The sequence below is a fragment of the Bombyx mori genome, chromosome 11, assembly GCF_030269925.1.
Source record: "Bombyx mori chromosome 11, ASM3026992v2".
Taxonomy (NCBI): Eukaryota; Metazoa; Arthropoda; class Insecta; order Lepidoptera; family Bombycidae; genus Bombyx; species Bombyx mori.
In genome coordinates, this window is record NC_085117.1 from 11,726,061 (window position 1) to 11,743,829 (window position 17,769).

The window sequence follows — 17,769 nt, forward strand, 5'->3', positions numbered from 1 at the left end:
GGAGGACTTCAGTACAATGCTCAAAGGCTTCAGTAGGGCTTCTATCAGAGTGCGTCTGAATATGAACATGGAAAAAACAAAAAAATATGTTGAATACTCATGTAGCGCCCACTCCAGTAAAGATCGGGAGCTCTTCGCTCGAAGTTGTTGACGAGTATATTTACCTGGAACACACTGTCCAGCTAGGTAAGTCCAACCTCGAAAAAGAGGTCAGTCGTCGAATCCAGCCCGGATGAGCAGCGTTCGGAAAGCTACGCAAAATCTTCTCATCACAAATACCACAGTGTCTCAAGACGTGTGGAGAGTATTAAGCGGTAGGCAGCGGCTTGGCTCTGCCCCTGGCATTGCTGAAATCTATGGGCGATGTGGGTGGTTACCCACTCACCATCAGGTGGGCCGTATGCTCGTCTGCCTACCAGTATGTGTTGCTAGTTATGACATATGGCATACTGATACGTTGTCGCTCACAATGGGCCTTACGAGAATGCTCAAGGTCACCCAAAGAGCAATTGAGAGGGCTATGCTCGGAGTTTCCCTGCGAGATCAAGTCAGAAATGAGGAATCGCAGGAGAGGATTCGCAGGAAAACCACGGTAACTTACATAGCCCAAAGGATTGCGACGTTGAATCGGCAGCGGGCAGGATACATTGCTCGTAGAACGGATGGCCGTTGGGGCCAGAAAGTTGAGTGGCGACCGCGTACCGGAAGACGTAGAGACACACAGAGACGGTTCTCCTTACCGCTACTCTCTATGCACTAGATGTAGATGGGCCATGAGCATTTCCAGATACCTAATCAATAAAAATAGTTAAAACTACTGAACGGTCGGTTCGTTCGTTTGTCGCCTATTTCATGTACACATGAGAACGGTCAGTTCGTGTACGTCTATTAGGAAGGCATTGAAAATACTGACTTAGGCATTGAAAATACTGACTAAGGCATTGAAAATACTGACTGCCGCTAGTCACGTCCGCCCTCGTTCAACTTCTTTCTGTTATTTATTTTTTAATTCTTGTGTAGTCTCTAGAGAGAGGGAGAGACGGAGAGAGAGAGAGGGGGAGAGAGGGAGAGAGGGAGAGAGAGAGAGAAAAATAAACTGAAGTATTCGTTACAATACCAAAAGTTCAAATCTGAGTGAATCACTATCACTATCACCTCACCATGCTTACGTCGCTCATGTTGTCATTAAATATATTTTACAATATTTAAAACTATACTCACGGTTTAATCTCGCTATACTATTTTAAATTTAAAGTGTCTGATGATGCAAACTCTGCGGTATTTGGAGTCACAGGCAACTAAAATCTTATTTCTTATTAAGAATTGAACATCGTGCTAATTATATCATCGTATTAACAAAGTAAAATCTTTATTTGAAGGTTTCTTCGTACACAGAAGGATTTAATAGTATATTTATGTGTGGCAGTCGGCTATACCACATACCATTGTACAACCAAATTAGCACAGATGCAATTTAACTTAACTTTTCTATAGTAGGGTATAGAGTTATAGAGCGATGTTGGACAAAAATTAGACGAAGCGAGGACAAAACAACTAATTTTGAAAGAGCATTAGTTTTAATTTAAAATAAAATTTCAATGTTGTGAGTTCATACACATATAGTATTTGTAGAATTCCTCCTCCTTGCGTCGATAATCCTCAGTGCTGAGGGTCGTGGCCTCCTCTACTAGATTGAATTGTAGAAAGAACTATTTGTAGAATTAGAATGGAGTGATAAATTATTAATATAAAAATAAAATAAAAATTACAGACAGTGAAAACATAAACTTCGACCGTCTGTATACAACCTTGAAAGATGCAAATGCAGATACCTTGCTCACAGTAACTAAAAGAGCAATAAGTACAGGACAGTTTCTACCGCGGTGGTTTTTGCATAGATATTTGGTAAGTAATATAATACGTTTTATAATTAGTTTAAATTTTAACTTCCAGAAATATGACGAAAACAGATATGTATTAATAATGTTATTTTTAAGTAAATTTTAATTCGTGCTTCTTTTTTTCACTTTTGGCACAAAGTTTTATTGTTTTGATAGACAAAATAATTTAATAAACTAATAGATTTGTCGACGGAAAAATAATAGTTGCAAATCAAATCAAATCAAATCAAAAAAAATTTTATTCAACATAAATGAAAGTACATACTTGTTGAACGTCAAAAGAACTACCGCCAATTCACAAGAACTAGCCTCCGTCCTGAGAAGAATTGGCAAGAAACTCAGCGGGCATGTCTTTTTTTTTTAAGTATGATTTTTTTTTTTTAATATTAGATTTTTTTAAGCATTTTAACAATATGTATATTTGATAGGAGGTTGACGGAGCGGGCTGCGTGCGTGCGTTACTGAGCGGAGGGCGCGCGGGCGAGGCGGGGGCGGCGTGGTGCGCGCTGGCACGAGCCTCGCTGGCCACACTGCAGCCGCGCGGACCGCCCGCTATGGCGCACCTCTCGCTAGCTGATTTATTACTCGCAGAGCTCGCCGACCATCAACAACCATACGCCAAACAGGTTTCTTCTCCACGTCCTTACAGATCCATCAGATCCAATAACCTTTGCATTAGACGCCTTCAGCTCTAACACTGGGAGCAAGCTTAGGGACCCCGGTAACCGTACTCGTCAAACTCTACAAAGAAGTCGACCTGCAACCTAACACATGCATCAGCCCGCTGTATTTCTCGCCGGATCTTATCAGCGGGTCGCGATTCCGATCCGGTAGTAGATTCATTCGCGAAGCAGTTCCTCTTGAGTTGTTAGGTCTCCTTTGGAGGCGCTCGGGCAGCTGTTAGCAAATCCGACTCCTCCTGGCTGAGCCTTTGCTCGCCCACCTGTCCTGGTGACACTGGAAAGGCCTCCGGGCCACCAGTAATCCTTCAATCATAAAAAAAAAGTTTTCTACCCTTCTACGAAACTTATAAACGGGCAATATTATTTCACTAAATCGATTAACGAATTTACGGTTTGATGGTGTGAATTCTTAATATTTAACACTGGAATGGCGATATTTCGATACCCACCTTTAGACATGAGTTTAAAGTCTCAAATGTTTTGTAGAACAGCCGTACCACCCATGAGACTGGAACACATGATTGTTTCGCAACAGAAGTATGCAGGACGGTGCTACATTTTTGGGAATTTAAATGTTTATTTTAATAATTGTACAATTCTAAGTCTAAATTGTGTTATTATTTGTTGGTTCATTAAGCCAATCTTTATTATTTTATATTACACAATAATTCATGCTTTTCTAATTAATAGGTACACGACGAGATAGATTCGCTGGTAAAGGAATATACTCAAGTTATAATTCGCACATCTGAAGATATGAAATTAGTATAAACCTATTAATGTATAAAATAAATGGATTTTGTATTTGTTAAAATAAAATAATTTTGCTGCAAAAAATTAATAATAATACCTGATTTAATTATATATAGTATAATTATACCATAATATTTCTTGAACGTCTTATATTTAATTTTCTTACATCTATGAAATTAAAATAAAAAAAGAATATTTTAAACAAAGTTTTATTAACGAGAATTCTGTGACTGACCAAAACCATTCTTTATTCTTACACACTAACTACTTACTACTAATATTGAATCACAGTTTAATTAATGAAGAGTAGCTTTGAAATTAATTAGAAAACATACCAAATGTACTAATTTTCCATATTGACAATGATGATTGAAATTGATTGAAAAATAAGTAAAGTGAAAAATAAGTATTGAATGTAAGTAGTTAAACATAAATAAATAACGTTGACAAAATTAGTTCAAAAGAAAACAAGAGAATTTGATTTAAACTAACAATTAATTATAATAAGTGCAATAAAGTATAAAGGTAACATTTTTGTCATGGGAATTACAATTTTTGACAAGTTAATTTTTAACAATATGGTACTGTAATTATTAACCTAACAATAAATGTAGATTTAATAATGACTAGATGTAGAGGATGTCTAATTTTTGGTTTACTTTCACCTTCAAGTGTACCAGTTCACTGTTGCTTTTGAAGCAAGACTAACTAATGCCTCACCTATACGTGGTAAAGGTCATTCATGGACAACAAGTGGGTCAAAGATCAGTCAATCCGCTGCCTACAACTCTAGACTGATTTCCAACCTTATTCTAAAAAGATAATTCGTACTTCTAAGATATTAATTTTTTGGTGAAGAATTTGGCTATTGTATATTTGTTTCGCCCAAAAAAATCTTTATAATTGGTAGGAGCCATTTAGGAGGCAACATATCTGTGCTCTCTATCCGACATAAAATTTCAACCTATATCGTTATAGTTATAATATGTAGGAATAATTTGGTTTAATCATGGCCAGTGGCCACACCGACCTGACAGATGACAGGTGGCGCGTGAACTCTATAGTCTGTCTTATTACGATTAATTATAAAGAAAGAAAGACTTAAATTTTTCGTGAGTTGATGACTAAATAAAAAAAAAGAAATAACAGAAAGACGTATTAAAAATAAAATTCAACAAATTCGGTTAATTCATTGTGCACCGCTGTTCTACAAATTTTTGGGGGCCCGTCCGGGATCGAGATCGACATCAAAATCTGTGATCGGTGTACAAAAGTTGCGAACGAAAACTACGCACGCTGGAAAAACTGAGATTATTCACTTTCCAAATTTCATCTCAAGACCTTTACAAAGAATTCAATGAATAGTAAAATGCCTCGGAGGGTGGTTATGGCAGACGAAGAATGCTTTGCCGAACCTGCTCCACAATTTCCTTCTGCGAATTAAAAAATCTATGGATGCATTTGACGATGCATACGGCGTGGATTAAGGATTTCGAAGATATGGCTAATCTCATGCAATGGACGGACATTAAAAAATTGATCTACGCAAAAAGGCTTTTGAAGGGGACAGCAAAACTGTTCCTCAGATTTTTGACTGGCACGACTACATGGGAACACTTGATAACGGGATTAAAAGAATTTGGACTACATACAGCGCACCCATTCGCAAGACCATATCAAATAGGAAGATGAAACCAGGTGAAACATATAAACAATATTTTATGCAACTTAAAGAAGTCCCAGTACTCGGAAAGATTAAAGATAAGCCCTGATGGAATACATCATCAATGATATTAGGGATACCATGACATGAAATGAATAAAACTATACTGTATGGGGCTTCCAACATCAAAGAATTTAGGAAAAAAACTTGATTTATATGCTGAAATAAAGAAGAAATGTCGAACGTCAAAAAGAACTTATAATCAATCAACAACATTCAAACCTACAGCATCTGGATGGAAGAAAGCATTAACTAAGATGAGATGCTTCAACTGCAGCGACCTAGATTATGAATCTTTCTAGCTGCTCTAAAGGAATAAAGTGCTTCCGCTGTAATGACTTTGGACATAAGACAACTGACTATCCCAAAAATATAAAGAAGACTCTCGAAATAAAATGCAACAAGGAGAATGATCCCGGAGAATAACCCGTTATGATCAACAATGTACCTAATGGTGAAATAACTGATTGACGCTGGCAATGGTGTGAACTAACGAATGAAACTACATTTACTAAAATACATGGCGACACTTGTAACTACCACCCTGATTTAGTACTGTGAACTACTCCTACATATACACTTACACACAACTACATACACCACACTTTTACATTTTATTCCGAAACAAATTTCAGCCGTGTCGATGCGCACCAGTCCACTACATTGGACACACGCACCGAAAACCGATTTGCTGTGACGTCAGGCCGATACCTCGTGGTCCGGAGATGATTGACTGGCTCCAACGTCATGGCGAAAATGTGGATAATACTTTATTAAAAGTACAATTAGTGAATATTTTAAAATCGAAAAAAAAACCCCTAAAATATATATTACCGACGAAATAGCTGCCGAATGTGGTCCTTGGGTTCTTCGACTTCCGCCGTATCATTGCCAGCACAAAATGCTATAGAACTAATATGGCTACGTCAAAGGACACGCCGCGCCGCTTGAAACAATACCCATCCCCTTTTACGGCAAACAAGATGTTAGATTTATTAAAAAATGCATGTGCGGAAGTAACCGCCGAACACTGGGAAAAATTGTGAGAAGAACCCAAAACATTATAGCGTCGTTAACAGTGACGATTCATCAGATTTTGATTAAAATAAATAAATAAAGAATCAACATAATATAATTACATCTTGTAGTGAAATGTAATATTAGTTAAAAAAAATGTACAAAATTATCCGGCTTTGTAAAAAAATATGGGGCCTGTTATCGTTTTACGTTTATCGATCCCTATCAGTTACTCTGACTCTACTATGACCTTGTACCTTGTGTATGTAAGCGTCATATTTTTATTAATTAATGTAAAAAGACGCTCGTTTAAGTTTCCACAGGAGTTGTCATCCAGAAAATAAATAAATGGAGATAGTATAAATTGTTACTTCTCTAACGTGTTCAATAAATAATTTTACTAAACTATAGCTAATGCGAAGACTGGCACAGAATGCATAATGACGGTCGTATGATTAGATTGTTGTTGGAATGATGTCAGATCTATGTAAGATTTGGACAGTAACTTTATAAAGTAATAACTATTGCATAAACATTTCGTTTTTGTTAATCTTACACCGTTAGCATCTACTTCATATACAACAATATCCATATCACTGGGGGGTCTAGATGGTGATTACGTCAGCAGTAGTTATTTCCTATTTTTTTACACATATTGGCAACCTACACGTTGTCTATGCTTGAAAACGAAACACATTTTCGGGGATTCCCATAAATAATGAATATGTTTAAGTAATCGCTTGGAACAGAGTAGGGGAATTATCGCGCGCTATTCACTTGTCTAAATTTCTTCCGTCAATCTGTTTCGTTTCGGTACGATTGGCAATTTGACATGTTGTAAGTAAAGGAAGATAATGTTTGTGTTACTGTTGATCTAATTTCGCCAAAGTTGAATTGTTTAAGATGTCATTTTAAATAGACAAATCCAAGCTATACCAAAAATTGTTTGAAAGTTTTAAAAAATCTCATACAAATACAAATGTACAAAAGTTAGTTAACGAAGTATGGCGTAATTATAAGGTATAAGCAAAGTCCGCCAAGAAACTTGATATTATTGTCTCTAAGAGAATTGAGGAAGAATTGCAAGCAGCCTAAATAAACTAGCGTAAATCTAATCTACTACGTTTTTTTCCAAGGTGAGTGATGAAAGCATTTTAAGTATAAGTACTTACTGTAAATATTACAACTACACTAGAAATGTTAGAAATTGAAAATTGTTGCATTGTGTAGTTAATTTTAGAAAAGTCGTCGTGGCCTAAAGGATAAAACGTCCGGTGATTCGTATCTGCGATGCAACGGTGTTCGAATCCCGCAGGCGGGTACCAATTTTTCTAATGAAATGCGTACTTGACAAATGTTTATTATATGTGTAATAAAAATCAAACCCGCAAAATTATAATTTGCGTAATTACTGTTTTTTTTTTATTGCCCTTGTAGGCAGACGAGCATACGGCCCACCTGATGGTGAGTGGTTACCGTCGCCCATGGACTTCAGCAATGCCAGGGGCAGATCCAAGCCGCTGCCTACAAAGGGTGGTAGGACCTCTTGTGAGTCCGCACGGGCTAATACGCATGAAGTTAATAAACAAATCATTAAGTTGCGTGAAGAATTAAAAACAGCGAAACAGTCATTAAACAGGAAGATTCAAAACGCAGTTGCCCAGAAGAAACAGATGGTAAGAAAAGAAGTTAGAAGATATTTGTGATGAAAATCCAGAAATAAAAAAAACTGTCCCTGAGGGATTCAGTGGGGCGTCCTAAAACGATCAACCATTGCTATTGAAAACAATTGCGGATAATGCTTTATTTGGGAGTGTAGTAGATGATAGAAGACGAACGGAATCTATTCGCAGTGTAAAAACTCTTGATGAACTCACACAAGAATTACGTAAAATAGGATTGGACATGAGTCGAAGTGGGACATATCTTCGTTTGATTCCCAGAAAATCTTAATTCTGCAGAGGGACGAAGAGGTAATGTATTGACAGTCCCTGTTAAGCTCAATCGGGCTCAGGCTGATCACCACAAAAGCCACTTAGATAGCAATTTCGCTGTAACAATCGTATCGTGAAACATACTTGGACCGATCAAGTATTTTTCATATCTCAAGATGATAAAGCTCGGGTCCCTATTGGAGTAACTGCGGCAAATAAGCAAGCACCTATTCTAATGCACATAGAATATAGAATCAAATTGCCTGATCACGACTGGGTAATCGCTGAGCGGCATAAATTAATACCATCAGTTTATGCTGGTATCAAAATCAGTTCCAGTATGCTAGGACAACCGCAAGCCGTCGGATATTCTGGATCAAAATACATCGCTATTCGAAGTGGAAAGCATAGTTCATCTACTACTAATACTCATGCCCAAAATTTCAAGACGCTTTTCGAACTTGAAGAGTTTCGAGCATTAGCTAAAACTGACCAAGGATTGGTAAAACCAGTGGTAATTATGACGGTTTATGGAGGACCACATGAAAATCCGCGTTATCAAAAAGTTATAGGGTTTGCTATATAAACAACACTTTAAGCGACATGATCTCGATGCATTGTTTTTAGCTACCAATGCTCCCGATAGAAGTGCGTACAACAGAATAGAGCGCAGAATGGCTCGTCTTAGTCGGGAAGTGGTTGGTTTGATATTGCCTCATGACCATTATGGATGAACGTGGCATTATGATTAATGAACATTTAGAAAGGTCCAATTCCAAGTTTGCAGGAAATGTGTTAGCTGAGGTCTGGAGTTCAATGGATGATGGAGGGCAACTTCTCAATCTGCCAATCAATTTCGAACATGCAAACCGTGTGGCATTTATCATGCTTCTGTCAAGTCACTAAATTGTCACATCAAGAAGATCCATAAAAACACGTACACTGTTATGAAAGTTGGCCTATAAGAGTGGCTGCTCGTCGTGCCAATGAACTGATGTGCATTATTCAAAATTTAGAGCACCAAAATGTTAAATGGCTCGATAAGAATGACGTAGACATCCCAAAATCGGATGAAAGTCTTTGCACACACAACATTGAGCAGCATACATCCAATATCATCGAAAACTTAGAATAATGGATTCGGATGTCATGGATTGAAGACTGTGGATTGGAATTAATATGTATACCAAAAATTTAAGTTTTTTTGTTAGTAATATTACGATTATAACATTTGTGCCTTACTAGGGCGGTTCAATAAGTACCCACGTTTGAAGACATAGGTCGTTTTTGAGGGAAGTTGGTGTTGTCATCGTGTACGGCCATCTATCAAACGACGCCAAAACAAATTTTAGATTAATTTTTAAGTTAGTTTGGATTTGGCAGCTATTCGAGTAAGAGGTGTTTCGTGATTTTCGGTAAGATGGAAAAAGTGCAGTATTGTTCAGTAATTCGCTTTTTGTTTTTGGATGGGAAAAAATGCGAGGAGATAAAAGCAAAGTTGGATGCTGTTTACGGGGACATGTCGCCATCTATGACCAAAGTTAGATATTGATTAAATGAATTTAAACGTTTATGAACACTCGTTTTGGATGAGGAGAGACCAGGACGCCCGGCAGATGTGGTTAGCGAAGAAACCATTGAAAAAATCCACGACATGATTCTCGATGATCGACGAACTAAAGCGCGCGAAGTAGCTAAAGCAATAGGTGTGTCGATCGGAACAGCAATTTATGTTTTATATGCTAAGTTAGCGATGAAAAAGTGGTCGACTCGATGGGTGACGCGAATGCTCACGGTGGACAACAACCCGATGCGGCTGTTAACTTCGCAGCATTGTTTGAAGCAATTCAAGGGAGATCTGAAGAACTTTTTGCGTCGAGTTGTCATTATTGACGAAGCCTGGATTCGTCATTACACACCAGAAACTACACAACAATCAAGACAATGGATTTCTCCCGATGCCAAGGAAGGCGAATACGGTCCCATCGGCTGGAAAGGTCATGACGACGATTGTTTTGGGACGCGAAGTCCGGGACGGGGTAATACTACAGTAAGTTATTGGACCGCTTCTTTAAAAAATTGAAGGAGACACGGCCGCATTTGGCGAAAAAAAGGTGTTGTTTTACAACGATAATGCACCATCACATTCATTCGGAGTTGTCGCTGCCAAATTGCATGATTTTTTTTTATTGCTTAGATGGGTGGACGATCTCACAGCCCGCCTGGTGTTAAGTGGTTACTGGAGCCCATACACATCTACAACGTAAACGCGCCACCCACCTTGAGATATAAGTTCTAAGATCTCAGTATAGTTACAACGGCTGCTCCACCCTTCAAACCGAAACGCATTACTGCTTCACGGCAGAAATGGGCAGGGTGGTGGTACCTACCCGCGTGGGCTCACAAGAGGTCCTACCACCAGTAAAAAATTGCTGCCGTACCCCCTTATTCACCCGATCTAACTCCATGCAACTTCTTGTTCCCTAACATGAAGGATTGTCTCGCGGGAAAAAAAATTTGTTCAAATCAGGAAGTCATCACCAAGATATAGGCGTATTTTGGAGAGTTCAGCGATTCGTATTTTTTGAGGTGTTAAAAAAATGGCAGAAACGTTGGGAGGAGGGTCTAAAGGGGGATTGTGTTGAAAAAAATATAATAAATTTAAAAAAAAGGGTCTTCATTTCTAACACGTGTACTTATTGAACCGCCCTCATACTCTATGTTGAATTCCGTGCCAATAAAGTTTGTTTAAATGAATATGAAGTGCGTTAAAGTCCGCTATCCAAAGCCTATTTTCTTATTTCCAGAATTATAATTGCTGCTCATGAATCATTAAAAAAATTAGAATACATTCGTAGAAAAATACATATACCAATCTTAACGTTATCATGGGAGACGGGGGGGGGGGGGGGGTCAGAACTTTGCTTACATTTGCTGACAAGGGGAAAGGAGGTATAAATAATTGTAATAAATCTGCTTATGTAATACGTAAACGGCCCCTTACTTGGATTATTATTTAAAAGAGAAACTGCATGTTTTCTAATCTATAACTCTGAGAAACTTAATTTTTCTAGTCAGTGAGTATTTTCCTTCTCAATTCTCATAATAATTAAAACTAAATTAGCAAGTTTTTCATAAACAACAAACATCAAAGCAGCGGTCATGACTGTTTGCAAAAGCTTGGCTTCCAGTCCACGGAACATTGAAATTGGTTTTGACTTAATATCTTTCACCAATGTTTTCAAATTAGTACCAGCACGAAGTCTAGATTGAATTACTTGCAAGGGGTAGGTTAGGATTGTGGCTACAGATTTTGCTGTAGCCCCAACTAAAAATGATGTGTATGTATGGAATGAGCCTTGGGACATAAATGTTCGTTTTAGAGATTCATACACCATAAACTGAATAGCTGGATTTGAAACCAGAAGTAGTGAAGGAACAGTGCCAGACCAGAGGCCTTTTGCGCCTTCAGTTCTTGCTAGTTCAAGGAGGCCTTCAAATAAATTTTTGTAATTGTTTTTTTCCAACTTCATTCTTGTGTTTACAACCCATAGCGGTGATGTTAAAATAACATTGATACTTCCAGCAATTAAACCAAAAAGTAGATCAGGCAATGCTGTTGTTGGCTGGGAAGATATATTTCGTAATGCATGGAATGAGTAAAAGTAAACAAAGTTGGATACTGAAATTGACTGTAAAACTGGTGATAAACCTCTGTAAAGAGACTGAATACCTTCTTCACTAGCTAGTTTTATTAATAATCCCAGTGTCGATCCTTGTAACTTCTTCGAATCTTCAACTGAAATAGTATGTTATGAAAATTATTATTAGTATTATTTAATCTTGACTAATATTAGTACCTAATTAGAATAATTGACATGGTTGAAAATAATATTAGGCTGATTACTTAGACAGATTTCTTTCATACCTTTAAATAAGCATTATGTGTGCATAATTAATAAGATTAACTCTACTGTGAATACTTAGTCTGGCCATAAATACTGTTACAATTAAAAATAAACAAAATATTACATTTGAATTTGGAATCTGTCATTTTTATATGATTGCTCATTGAGTTTTCTCATTTTGGCGCCAATACATTGTACAATATTTTGCGATATTAAAATGGAGTGGGGTGATAAAGAGAACCGAATTGCTGTGATTGCATTACACAAAGTAGGTATGGAGCCAAATGCAATTTTTTAAACTCTCCATACGCTTGGTATTAGTAAATGTTTGTGTACCGGGCTATTAATAGGTGCAATGAGGCCTCCTCTGTTTGTGACAGAAAAAGATCTGGCCGTCCACGTAGTGTTCGTATGAAAAAGGTGGTCAAAGCAGTAAGGGAAAGAATTCGAAGAAATCCTGTTCGAAAGCAAAAGATTTTATCTCCGAAGATGAAGATAGCACCTAGAACCATGTCGCGTATTTTAAAAGATGATTTAGGACTTACAGCCTATAAGAGACGTACTGGTAATTTCTTAACTGATAATTTAAAAGAGAATAGGGTGGTAAAATTGAAACAACTACTGCGTGCGTACAACTAAGCGTGTACGTAAAGGGAGGTCATAGGAAAATTTTGTTTACGGATGAGAATTTTTTTACATTTTAACAAACAAAGTGACCGTATTTATGCTCAAAGCTCTAAGGAAGCTTCCCAATTAGTCGACAGAGTGCAACGTGGGCACTATCCGACTTCAGTGATGGTTTGGTGGGGTATTAGCTATTAAGGAGTGACTGAGCCATACTTTTGTGAAAAAGGTATCAAAACATCGGCACAAGTGTATCAAGATACCATTCTTGAGAAGGTAGTGAAGCCCCTTAACAACACCATGTTCAATAATCAAGAATGGTCCTTCCAGCAAGACTCGGCGCCAGGTCATAAAGCTCGGTCTACGCAGTCTTGGTTGGAAACGAACGTTTCGGACTTCATCAAAGCTGAAGACTGGCCGTCGTCTAGTCCCGATCTTAATCCGCTGGATTATGATTTATGTTCAGTTTTAGAGAGTACGGCTTGCTCTAAACGCCACGATAATTTGGAGTCCCTAAAACAATCCGTACGATTGGCAGTGAAAATTTTTCCCATGGAAAGAGTGCGTGCTTCTATTGATAACTGGCCTCAACGTTTAAAGGACTGTATTGCAGCCAATGGAGACCACTTCGAATAAGCTTTTTATACTTTAAATTGTTTTATATTTATGTATTAAACTAACACACTGTAAAAGTAATAAATGTTATTTGCAATAGAATTTTTTTTATTTTTTATTGTAACAGTATTTGTGGCCAGACTAAGTATATGTCACAAGTTTTATTTAAATACCTTGAATCCGCGATCTGAGTGTATCTAACGGATAAAATATTGTCATGCCCACGACGCTGCCCTGAAATATTTGATTAAAATGTTAAACAATAAGTATCTGTTATTAAAAATGTTAACAATACATTGTGTATACATACCGTAGCACCAGCTGTAGCGTGCACTAAAGTCTCATAACTTAATAATGATGTCATGTTTGTTACAATTAAATGCGATAACTAAGTTCAAAAAACACTGCCCTCAATTATGTGTTTAATCTATGACTGCCCTTTCTCTACTGGTCTATTAATCTAGTCAAACCACTGAACTACAACAAATTTTTTTTAAGGCAGTTAATGGCCTGGTAACTAAGATCTTTAAGTCATGTCTTATTTTAATTTATATTCTTATTTTTATGAAAAATGATATTATGGAGTGATATAAAATGAAATGAAATTAAGATGATTAATTTGAGACATTAATCAACTGGGATATATAAAGCATTGAAATGAAAATAATAATCCTATATTAAATATTATTGGATGGAATTTAAGAAAAGAAGACGCTTAAGTTATTGTGCAAAGCATTTAACCAATCCACAAAGGAGACGGCTCATTTCTGCTCAAGTCGTTTCAAGTTTATATATTAATTAGCCCCGGAGACCTAAAAAAGTTATTTAATTAAAATAACATATAATTAAATAATGCAAACTGTACATTTGATACTAACGTGCCAAGCGGGGATTGCAAATTGATGTGATTAAAAAGTACTTTCTGACTGTACTTAAAGTCAGTCACGTTTTTTCTCTTTTTTTCTTCTGTTGAAGTTTACGTTAAGTCAATCTAAGGTCTCAGGTATAGTTACAACGGCTGCCCCACCCTTAAAACCGAAACGCATTACTGCTTCACGGCAGGAATAAGCAGGGTGGTGGTACCTACCCGCGCGGACTCTCAAGAGGTCCTACCACCAGTAAATGTCTCCTGCACTGTTGCTATGGGGCAAATGTCCATGGAAAATGGGCCGTCTCCTTTAAGATTTTCTAAACGCTCTAGCTCGTTAGTGAAAGCAAGTTCTTTTAAAAACATATAAAAAAAGGTTTTTTTCCAATTGCTATCATACTAAAGTATAGATTTCATTAGATACGATTAATTTTAATATAAAACTGTAATAACTAGGAACAAATCACGCACGGTCATCCGCCCCCAATAGGATTCCCTGTGCTATGGCTACTAGAGACTGAGAAACATACATTTATATGTTTATAATATATGTTACCGGAAATGTATGAAATCAAGGAATTGTATACAAATCCTAGGAAATGTGTACAATTCCGATACTATTTAGGAAATGTATAAAATATTGTTTGAAAAACTATTTAATGCATAGATATCCTAGGAAATGTATAAATTTCCTCGGAATTGTATATAATTCCAATATCGTATTAGGAAATGTATAAAGTAATTGCTTTCTGTAATAAAACACGTTGTTAATAATATTTTTTTAATATAACACTTATTGAGACAATCGGGTAACAGTCATACCGTAAAATAATAATAATATATTCATATTATCTTACTAATTAAAACTTCTAAAATCAACTATCTATTAACTTTTAACGTATCACAAAATCAACTTATATTTATTCTTATAGAATCAAATTTTCATTTGGCAAGTAATCAGTCTGATAATTAAATAATTTTAATGTCAAAGTATAAAAGTAAATCTTTATATGATAATACTTTGTCAGTCCATATAGCTATTTATTTTTGCAGGGTGAGCTCGAATGGCATTTGGAAGTACATAATACTTTATTTTTAAAACACAGACATCTTGAAGTAGCACAGTTTTTCTTGCAAAGGCACTTCTTAAATCCTTTTTTTTTTTTTTTATGATTGAAGGATTACTGGTGGCCCGAAGGCCTTTCCAGTTTCACCAGGACAGGTGGGCGAGCAAAGGCTCAGCCAGGAGGGGTGGGATTTGCTAACAACTGCCCGAGCGCCTCCGAAGGAGACCTAACAACTCAAGAGCAATTGTTTCGCGAATGAATCTACTACCGGATCGGAATCGCGACCCGCTGAGAAGATCCGGCGAGAAACTCAGCGGGCTGATGCATGGGTTAGGTTGCACGTCGACCTCTTTGTCGAGTTCGACGAGTACGGTTACCGGGGTCCCTAAGCCTGCCCCTAGTATTAGAGCTGAAGGCATCTAATGCAAAGGTTATTGGATCTGATGGATCCGTAAGGACGTGTCTAGGGCGTCGACGGTGACTGGCTCCTGCATGATCAGGATTCGGGGAGTAGTCAGCGGCGGCTACGATAAGGCGATTATCATGACGAATAGCCTTATCGAAGTATCGTTCCGACGCTGACTTCATGTATTTCCGAATTGATTCGAGGCCCAGGTCGTCGTGTAGGTCAACGTTCCTCACGAACCACGGAGCCCCGACAGCTAACCTGCAAAAGCGGGATTGTAGGGATTGGAGGGTGTCTATGTGTGTGCGGGCCGCGTGAGCGAACACCACACTCGCGTAAGTCATGACGGGCCTTATGCAAGTTTTGTAAAGTGTCACCTTGTTCCGAAGGGACATTTTACTCCGCTTACAGATCATGGGGTAGAGTCTACCGAGAATAAACGCGGCACGGTCACGGACTGATTTTATATGCGGGCGGAATGTCATCGATGCGTCCAGGGTAACGCCCAGGTACTTGACCTTCCTGGCCCAGGGTATTGATTGACTAAAGAGAGTAATCGGGGGTGTGAGATTCCTCCTCCTAATACGGGAGGAAATCCGTGTGGAGCTTCCCCTCTGAAATAGCACCGCAGTACTTTTCGCTGGGTTGATGTCTATGCGCCATTTTCGGAACCACTGTCCTAGGGCTAGGGCTGCGCTCTGAAGCTTCTTCGCGATTAGGGACTTGTTTCTACTGGAATAGTAAACAGTCGTGTCGTCGGCGAATAAAGCTAAATGGGTCGGCGGCGACCGGGGAATATCGTTAACGAATAAGCTAAATAGGAGGGGTGAGAGGACAGAGCCTTGCGGGACTCCAGCTGTGAGAGGTCGTGGGGAGGAGCGGGTTCCCTCGACTCGATATCGAAAAGAGCGGTTCGACAAGAAGTCCCGTATGATGAGCACGAGACTATCCGGCACACCCATGTTGAATAGTTTGAAAATCAAACCGTTGTGCCAGACTTTGTCGAACGCTTTTGCGACGTCGAAGAAGAGAGCTCCCGTGTATAACGGTTTTGGTCGATTAAGCCCCACAAGAATGTGCTCCGTGAGGCGGTGCACCTGTTGAACGCATGAGTGATTTGTACGGAATCCGAATTGTTCATCGATGAGAATGCCCTTGGATGAGACGAAGTCTCTGAGGCGTTTGTAGAGCAGACGCTCATACAGTTTGCCTAGAGACATGAGGAGGCTGATCGGGCGGTAGCTCGTCGGATGATTTTTTGGTTTACCGGGTTTATGTATGCCGATAACGTCCGCTTCTTTCCACACCGCGGGAAAGATACAGTTTGCCATAGCGGCATTGAAAATAGATGCCAACATCACGATGAGTTGGACGGGTAGAAGTTTAATAACGCGGTTGGATATACCGTCGGAACCGGGAGCCTTGCGAGGACGTAGGTCTTTGATCAAGTCTTTAACTTCCATCGGGGTGACGGGTGGTAACGCATCCGAGGGTGGCAAGGAGACTCTGCGTTCTACCTCACTGTCTACTAATTCTACATGAACAGGGTCCACGGATTGAGTGCTGGGCGTGCACTGGGTTTGCAATGTATCGGCCAGTAACTCTGCTTTTTCGTCATCATCAAACGCCGCGAGTCGGCCTGAGGGGCCTACGAGGGGGGGCATAGTTACTACCGTATCCGATTTGAGAGTACGAGCTAAGCGGTAGTAAGACCTTTGGGAGGGCGCGAGTCCTTCTAAGAAATCAGACCATCTGGCATCTCGGACTTCGGCGATGCGAGACTTTACGTCGCGTTGTAGGGCACGCATTCGAATACGATTTTCCGCGGTAGGATACCTGTCGTAGGCGCGTATCGAGGCGTTCTTAGCTCTAAGGAGTTCCCTAATATCATCGGACAATTTGAAGCGGTGAAGGAAGTCCTCCGCTACAACTTGTTTCGATGATCTATCTAATGTTGAGGTGATGTGTGACGTTAAGATGTCTATGGCTTCAGCGGTATCCTGAGGAGACGGGGTAGAGTCCGGGTTAAACGGGAGGGATGGTGGATCAGATTCAGCCAGGCTGATGCCCAGCGTGTGCCAATCCACCACAGTCCTCGTGACGGGAACGGAGTCGGGAGCGCGACCGAGCTTCATAACGACGGGACGGTGGTCTGAATCTAACTCTGAAACTACTTCGATCGAGTGTAAGCTCAGAGTTACGTTTTTTAATAACGCTATGTCGAGTATATCCGGGCGATGCGCGATATTTAGCGGGTAGTGAGTCGGTGT

The 17,769-nt window shown here is 38.9% G+C and overlaps 1 protein-coding gene and 1 long non-coding RNA gene across 2 annotated transcripts in view; one reads left to right on the forward strand and one right to left on the reverse strand.

Moving 5' to 3' along the window:
- The window catches only part of LOC101738144 (nuclear pore complex protein Nup160 homolog), a 32,571-nt gene extending 19,314 nt beyond the window's left edge, over positions 1-13,257 (forward strand). Inside the window, exons 25-27 of the long non-coding RNA XR_005245166.2 lie at positions 1,772-1,905; positions 2,330-2,527; positions 3,275-13,257. This is a non-coding gene — a long non-coding RNA (nuclear pore complex protein Nup160 homolog). The remainder of the gene's footprint in view (positions 1-1,771; positions 1,906-2,329; positions 2,528-3,274) is intronic.
- On the reverse strand, positions 3,533-13,962 carry LOC101737745 (peroxisomal membrane protein PMP34). The gene is made up of 3 exons (XM_004931586.5): positions 13,469-13,962; positions 13,332-13,392; positions 3,533-11,810 (listed from the first exon to the last, which is right to left on the reverse strand). The coding sequence occupies exons 1-3, from the start codon at positions 13,520-13,522 to the stop codon at positions 11,086-11,088; spliced, it is 840 nt and encodes a 279-aa protein (XP_004931643.2). The 5' UTR covers positions 13,523-13,962; the 3' UTR covers positions 3,533-11,085.
- Between the last annotated feature and the right edge of the window lie 3,807 nt (positions 13,963-17,769).

Excerpts from the sequence above, each read along its gene's own strand:
- LOC101737745 (XM_004931586.5), bottom strand. The coding sequence starts at position 13,522 with ATGACATCATTATTAAGTTATGAGACTTTAGTGCACGCTACAGCTGGT. Across the intron at positions 13,393-13,468 it reads ACGCTACAGCTGGTGCTACG|GGCAGCGTCGTGGGCATGAC; the intron begins GTATGTATACAC and ends CAAATATTTCAG. Across the intron at positions 11,811-13,331 it reads ACTCAGATCGCGGATTCAAG|TTGAAGATTCGAAGAAGTTA; the intron begins GTATTTAAATAA and ends ATACTATTTCAG.